The 7,610-nt window shown below is 38.4% G+C and overlaps 1 protein-coding gene across 1 annotated transcript; it reads right to left on the bottom strand.

The window, feature by feature from the left end:
* Nucleotides 1-2,807: 2,807 nt before the first annotated feature.
* CNGA1 (cyclic nucleotide gated channel alpha 1) lies at nucleotides 2,808-7,338 on the bottom strand. Its single transcript, XM_014954274.1, is given in 7 exon segments — nucleotides 2,808-4,225; nucleotides 5,055-5,161; nucleotides 5,298-5,405; nucleotides 6,244-6,345; nucleotides 6,436-6,480; nucleotides 6,866-6,928; nucleotides 7,232-7,338. Coding segments are annotated over 7 exon segments (1,950 nt in total).
* Nucleotides 7,339-7,610: the final 272 nt, after the last annotated feature.

Below are 7,610 nucleotides of genomic sequence, written 5' to 3'. Positions count from 1 at the left end.
CGGCCCCGGCCCCGGCCCTGGCGCCAGGGCGCCTCCATTTCCCCCCCGCCAGTGAGCGAAAGACGGCGGAGGGAGGGAGGCCGGCCGGCCACCCCTCCCTCACACCCCCGGCTGAAGCGGCCCCGAAACGAGTGAGCTCTCTCTCTCTGTCTCTCTCCCGCCCAGCCCGGCCAGGCCCGGCCCCTCCGTCCGGAGGTGGCAGGGACGCCGGGGAGCTCCCGCGGCGGTGCGACTACAACTCCCAGCGCTCCCCGCGCGGGCAGACCGGAAGTGGCCCGAACGCCGCGCCCTCCCTCTGTGGAGAAGACCCGGGGGCGCGGGGTGGGGTGGACTGGCCCTTCATGGTCAGAAGCATGTTTGATAATACCCAGCTCGGCGTCGTTTTATTACTTAATGCTTTAATTTCTTTTCGCCTGCCGCTCTGGCTGCAGAAGCGATGGCTGCAGCTGTATTTCTGGCAGCCGCCTCTGCGCCCTGCGGCTGTTGGGCGCGTTTTTCCTCACAGCTTCTCTGCCTCAGAGGAGGGGCGATTTTAAAAGCGCGTTTAGAAACTTTCCTGAAGTAACATCCAGGTTGTACTGCGCAGAGGTACATATTGAGGAGCCTGTGTGCCTCGTGAAAACGTTCGAATAGATAAATGCAACTTTAAATAATTCAAATTTGATTGACGTTTTCTGATAGCACTTAATGTTCATGCTGTGCCCACAGGAAACTGCATTTAGGTGGTTTTTTTCAGCAAATACGCGATTATAAAAGTTAAATTGTACAAGAACCAAATAATGAGTCAAAGTAGCAAACTGCTGGAGGTCATTCTGGTTTTCTGCTTTGTTTTGAAGTGTTTTAAACAAAGTCATTTTCTCAAGAAAGAGGCAGCTAGTGACTGCAACTTCTGCCGTAGACTGAGGGATCAATAAAAGAAAAAAATGAACAACAGATCTCTGCCTTTATTAATTAAACCTCATATCACACGTTTCTCTAATACAAAGTCTTAAAACTCTTCAACAAAGGAGAAAAATGGCTCCTAAGTGCCTAGTGAAATATGAGGCAGCGCTGCAGGATGCTGCTGCCATACAGATTATATGCAAATTATACTCAAGACCTAAATTGGAAGAATGCTGACTGCAAAGTCCAACATTCACAATACAGTTAAGTGCCAGAGTAACGCTTGTTCTTGTGTGCACTGACAGAGTCTTTAATGAAACGAAGGTGTCCACTTTTCCCCTCACCAGCACATTATGCCATTCATCATTCAAAGCACAGGATGGACAGAAAATGGACAGCTGTTTCATATTTACATTTATCTTTGTTGTTCTGTATATATCCTATGCATTAATTACTTCATAACATTTAATCCTTGCAGTGAAACCAGGAGTTATTTATAGATCTCTGGCATTCTGGAAACCTATCAACATTACAAAAAAATAAAGCAACCAGAAATGAATGCACTTTACAAAAGATCTGATTTATAATATCTCCATCTTATTAAGGAGAAGAATGAAAGCATAGAGATATTATCAAGTGACAGTTATATTTACATATGTATTTTTAAGGAGTGGCAGTCCAATTGCCCAGGATAATCAAATTGCCCTGAATACAGAATTATACATTCTCTCCTTGCAGTCCCTTTCTTCACTCCCTTTCATCAGACTTTTTCAAAGTTAAGTAGCTATCATCAAAGTCTATTGAAAATACGAAAACACCCAGCTGAGACCACAACTAATAAAACCAATTTTTACCCATGGAAAAAGACATAAATTGGGGAAAAAATCCAAGGAGATAATGCTTCCTAAAGCAGCTGAAAATATATATGATGTAAGAAACAGTAGATTTTACTATCTTAGTCGTAGCTATGAACAGAAGAAAGAAATACCCTATCATTGAAAAAAATAGCCTATTTAGTCGTATTCTTTCCCCAACAGCAGCTAAAGAAGATGCTGTAGGAAGAGTTTTGCCTCTTTCTGTCTTGTCTGCTCCTTGCACTCTGCCAGCATGAAAATTTTAAGCACAGATCTTAAAAGCTTGATATTCCTTGTTCAGCAGCCATATGATTAAGTGGAGCAGAAGAGGCTTCAATGTTATGTATTTGCTATTATTGTGGAAAGAACAGCTACATTTTGAGCCATCCATGTTTTTCATACTGATGCTTGCAAAAAGTTGCATTTTCTCCCCTCTCTATTCCAGCCTTTGTATGTAATATCCCGAGAAAAGGACCTTTTGAAACCACCCACTTACATTTCAAGAAATCAGCCAAGGTGGAACCAATGAAGTAATAATATTTCTCAAATCTTACAGCCTTCTGTACTCACATCTGCATTGTAGATATACCTATTTTTTTATAATAATAATTAATCTTATGTTAATCAACAGATATTAAAATGTGTTTGTTTATACACAAATTTAATACCGTGCTTCATGCCTATATTGACTTTAGATAACATAATTGTTACCAAACCCTTCCTTCTTGCTCTAAGTTGACACAAAGAAATTGTTTTGAAACTTCCAATATTTGCCAGTGTATGACTGTACAGAGATTGAATGCGTTTGCAGCAGAGCAGTGTACATAATGCATTAGCAGACAATACCACCTCTTTGTGCAAGAGCAAGGTGTTATCTTCCATCTTCATTCTTGATTCTTCTTTTTCTTTGCAAAAACCTGCCAAATATACGCTGCTTGTAGGAAATTAGTGACATTACCTCAACAAATAATTTTTTGTAATTAATAGTCAGGTCCTATAAAGATTAGAAATGGATGTAGTCAGCCCCATGCAGCATTTGACCCTAAGTCTTATTGGCAACCTCTAGTGTTTTTATTCCGCTTTTGACACTCCGGGTTTATCTGTGGATGGGTCTCCTTCTTCTAAGTCTGCAAATTCTTGCTCTATAACGGGCTTCAATATTTTCTCGATCTGTGTAAGTCTTTTTTTCAGTTTCTGTTGTGCAGCATCATACTCAGCCAACAACCTGGCAAACTTGGTTTGTAATCTGTCCATCGACGCTTCCATGTAGGTGACCTTCTCTTCCAGATCTTTAGGATCACTTCCTAAATTCGCAACTTCAATGTCCAGCAACCCGTCTTTCATTAGGATTTGCTTGCCTTTTTCTTCCAGCATAGCCTTTGCATCCGGATACTCTGTTAAAGCCTCCATGAGATCATCTTTAGACAGACAAAACAAGTCCGAGTATCCGATACTTTTAATATTGGCTGTTCTTCGATTGCCAGCTTTGCTACCTTTGATATTAAGAATGCTGATCTCTCCGAAGTAGCTGCCATCACTCAAGACCACAAATTGAGTAATTCCATCATCAGCGACCACTGCCAGCTTCCCTTCTTTGATAATGTACATCTCTCGTCCAATATCTCCCTTTCTGCAGATGTAATCTCCAGGACTGTATACTTGCGGCTGGAGTTTCAGAACCAGTTCAACCAACAGACCAGCTTCGCAGTCTGCAAAGATACGAACCTTTTTTAGTGTTTCCAGGTGAACATTGATTGCAATCTCTGCTCTTAGTTTATCTGGCAGATACTTCAAGACTTCCCTTTCATCCACAGCCTTTTTGTTTGTCCACAAGTAGTCGAACCACTTTATAACTCTTTTCTCCATGTCTTTACTCACATTCCGAAAGTGCATATACTGCTTGATGGCGTCGATCCTTGCTTGAAACTCGGCCCTGGCAGCGTTCATGTTGGAGATCATCGAGCCCACGTTACCAACGATGGTAGCAAAAATCAATACACCAACCAAGAAGTCAACCACCACGAAGAAATACTCGGAATCTCTTACAGGAGGGGGTGTCTCACCGATAGTAGTCAGGGTCAACGTTGACCAGTAGAGACTGTAGACATACTTTCTAATCAGACGGGCAAATTCAGGATCAGAGGTGTTGGGGTAGACCCATGTGTCAGCCCCAAATCCAATGGCTTTCGAGATCGAGTAGTACACACAGGCATTCCAGTGAATAATAATCACAATGTACATGACAAGGTTAGAGATCCTGAAGATGTTTGGGTAGTTTGTCCTTGTTTCTGTTCGCTGGAAGAATTCGAACATCCGAGCTACTCTGAGTAGTCTGTTTATTCTTAATTCTGGGTAATTCAGTCCTAACTTAAAGTATAAGAGATCTGTTGGTATGATTGACAGAAAATCTAATTTGAATTGAAAGGACGATTTATATTTCTCTCGAAGCTTTTCTTCTTCTTTCACCAGAAGACCTTGCTCCAGGTAGCCTATAATTAAATTGTAAATAATAAAAAAATGTTATATCTTCAACTGTGTTGTGTTTAATGTCAATCCAAATCTACTTTGAAAAATATTTTGGGCGCACGTTCCAGATGGTACATAACTTCTCTTACTTTTCGAGAAGCAATTTCACATTTCCAAAAATTCAACCTAGTGCTATATGGTTCAGCTTGAGCTAAACTATACAGCTTTGAAAATTAAACATTTCTAGCTCTGATTCTTTCCCTCCACTTTTTCCACATCTGAAAAAAAAACAAAATGTCACCAAAACTCCACAGGCTGTAGGAAGGGTGGTAAATGTGAGGGAAAGAATTTGAGCATGGGAATTGCAGTTCCATATTGAGTGTGTCTACTCAATAGTTCTGGATGGAGGGTAAGATTTTAAAAGAAACAGATGCAGCTGCAGTTAATTGAGTATCTTTCTTGTGCAATGGTCTTGAAAATCAAGCAAATACTTGAATCTCCTTAAATACAAAATCCAGATTTAGGTGCTAATTTTTCAGAACCCCCAAGCCTCACTTGGCAGCATTGCATGTTTATTTTATTTTGTTGAGTCAGATGGGGGCAGAACAGCTTGTGTCTCGCTTACCTCATGCTTAGCTTACTTCAGGCTTTATGTATTCTTGGAATAATACATCAAAGTTTCTCCTATTTTTACAGGTCACAGACGACAGTCATTCAGAGATCTGTCTCGATGTCTTTGTCAATATTGCACCTCATCAAGGGTACTCAGGTAATAAGAGCAGTATTCTGAATATTTTAAACCATCTGACACAAATATATGAAAAGCAATAATTAGCCATTGAGTATACTTACCTGTTCTTATCCGTACAAACATGTCAGCAATATAGATGGCATCAGAAACGTAATCAATAATAAACCATATCACTAAGTAGTCATGCTGAAGCTCATCAAAACAGGCTCTGAATAGGAAAAGACAAAAGTAAATTACCATGAAATGAATATTAAATACTTGCATGAATAAAAATTAAGTTTTATCTATTTAGGGATATTAAGATTTGCCAGAAATTTTATATAGTCATTAAAGGAGTACATCACCTAGCAATAATCATGGTCCAGTTGTACATGACTGGCATCGTGATGCAAAACAACCAGTTGTAATACATATTTCCTGCTGGGTCAATAATGAAAATCTCTTTCTTCTTCCTAAGAGATAGGCAGGAAAAAAAACAGAGATTTAATGAAAGTCTTAAAGTACATGTAACAGGTTTTTGAGGAATGAAGCATTCCAGAAACTATTACTGTAAAATAGATGGTGTTTATTAAAGTTAAGCTTCTTTGTTTGAATGCACGGGGAACATGAAGCTGCTTGTTAGGTGTGACTTGGGACACAAACCTTAGAATTCAAATTTTGCTGAGAAAAATCAGCTTGGCAGTCCCACTTCAGTTATAGTGGCACATATAATTTCAACCTTTTTAAATTAACTTGCTTCCTACCCAATTAACTGTCTTGTCTGATAATTGATTTGATCATCTTTCAAAAAAATAACATGATTATGTGACTACTAGTGTTTAAATAAGTGAGGCAAATCATGCCTTTTTCACTGGGAAAAGTCTAGCTCCAAGAAAGATGAAACATTGGCATAGTTTAGTTAAAGAAACAAAAGAACATGAAATCATACAACACAAGTGCCTAACGCACTATTGTAAGTTTCTTTTCCCTGGCCAGAAAATTATAAATTTACCAAGGTAACTGGCACATCTTTTGCTGCAGGGTGTTATCCCAGAAATATTGGATAATCAGAATCCAAAGGAGATTTTTCTTGATTAATTTTTTCATATCATTTTCCTGTGTGCACATTTCTCTTGTCCACTTATGAAGTTAAATTAGAACAACTCCACCCTAGGGAGAACGGCAGTCTGTACACTCATTCACTACAAATATAAGCATTTTGGTTATAGGATGTCCATTAATGGATTTGAGTTTTCATCAAAAGCAATTTTATTAGACTAACATAGCAGGACTTAAATGAAAAATACTTACTCTTCTTTATTTTCTTTCTTCTTGGACTTATCTTTGTTTTTGTTTTTCTCCTTTTTTTCCTTGTTCTTTTGTGTTTCTCCATCCTTTTTCTTTTCTGACTTACTAAGAAATAGATTTACATTTTCAGTTGTTGCAGACTAAGTTAAAACATATTTGGAAAGAAATTAAGTGTCTTAGAAATAGTATTATTACTCTTTATCTTACCTCTTCTTTTCTTTTTTCTTTTTCTTCTCCTCCCTAAGGAAAGGAAAAATATGATAGGCTCATGGGACACACATAGCCATTGCTTCCACATTTATTTATTAGAGTATTCTGAATTCAGTAAGGATAACATTATACTTAGGCCTTTGGCCTTAAAAAAACTGATTTGCTTATTGTATTCACATAGAACTACTTTTATTTTAAATTAATAGATATAATACTAGTGACTTTGGTATTGAGAATGATCATCATAATTGATGTGCATGAAGTTCAAAAGTACATCCAGTCTCTTTTGGAATTACTTGAATGACGTAAATGTATATAAAGAAATTATTAGATATTTGTCATTCTTTTCATTGCTGTTTGAACAATCAATATTGCAGTACTCTCGTTTTATGAAATGACAAAGATAGATACTTACTCGTCTTTATTACTATTGTTGTTAAAATTGAAGCGTGCAAACGCACCAGGTAGATACCGTTGCCTAGGGAACAGCAAGACAACACAGTTATGTGATATCTGCTGAAATACAAAAAAAAGTTTAACCTAAATTGTCACAGACTGTTTCTTACGATTTTATTCATGGGCTAGGTAATCTAAGGAAACTGCAAGAGCCCAGATTTTAATCTCCTAAATATTTACAATAAGCAAGATATCATAATCTTAAAAACTTAATTTATTAAAAGAGAGTGAAGAAAATTAGATGATAGCAAGTATCTGTTCTTAGTCAATCCTATGCAAATTATCAAAAACCAAAAACTCAGACACAAAATGGCAGATTACATACCTGTTTTCCCCTTTATCCACGGGTCCAGGGTCCTCGCTGGTGTCTTGTATTACCACACTGGGAACAATTGTGTGGGAGTGATGGGTCTCAATCACTCCTACCTTCATGGTCAAGTTTGTCTTACCTTGGGTAATTGAGGAAGACTGATTTAAAAAAGAATCAAGTCATTTCACAACCAGCAGAAGTAACAAGCAATTTTTTTCCCCCAAAGATGAATCTTTTATATCCTTGCTTCCCCCAAAACCAAGAACTGTATTTCCAGTTTTCTTTCTCCCATGACATTCCCACCAGACAAGAAAGAGCACTGAGAGTGCTTCAGTGTGCTGAATGACCAGGCAACTGCTGCTAAAGACAGTGTTCAACACATCTTTCTCTTAGA

This window comes from Calidris pugnax, unplaced genomic scaffold (assembly GCF_001431845.1).
Source record: "Calidris pugnax isolate Ruff unplaced genomic scaffold, ASM143184v1 scaffold67, whole genome shotgun sequence".
Classification (NCBI taxonomy): Eukaryota; Metazoa; Chordata; class Aves; order Charadriiformes; family Scolopacidae; genus Calidris; species Calidris pugnax.
The sequence above is the reverse complement of the archived record's forward strand: the minus strand, read 5'-3'. Positions and strand labels throughout refer to the sequence as shown.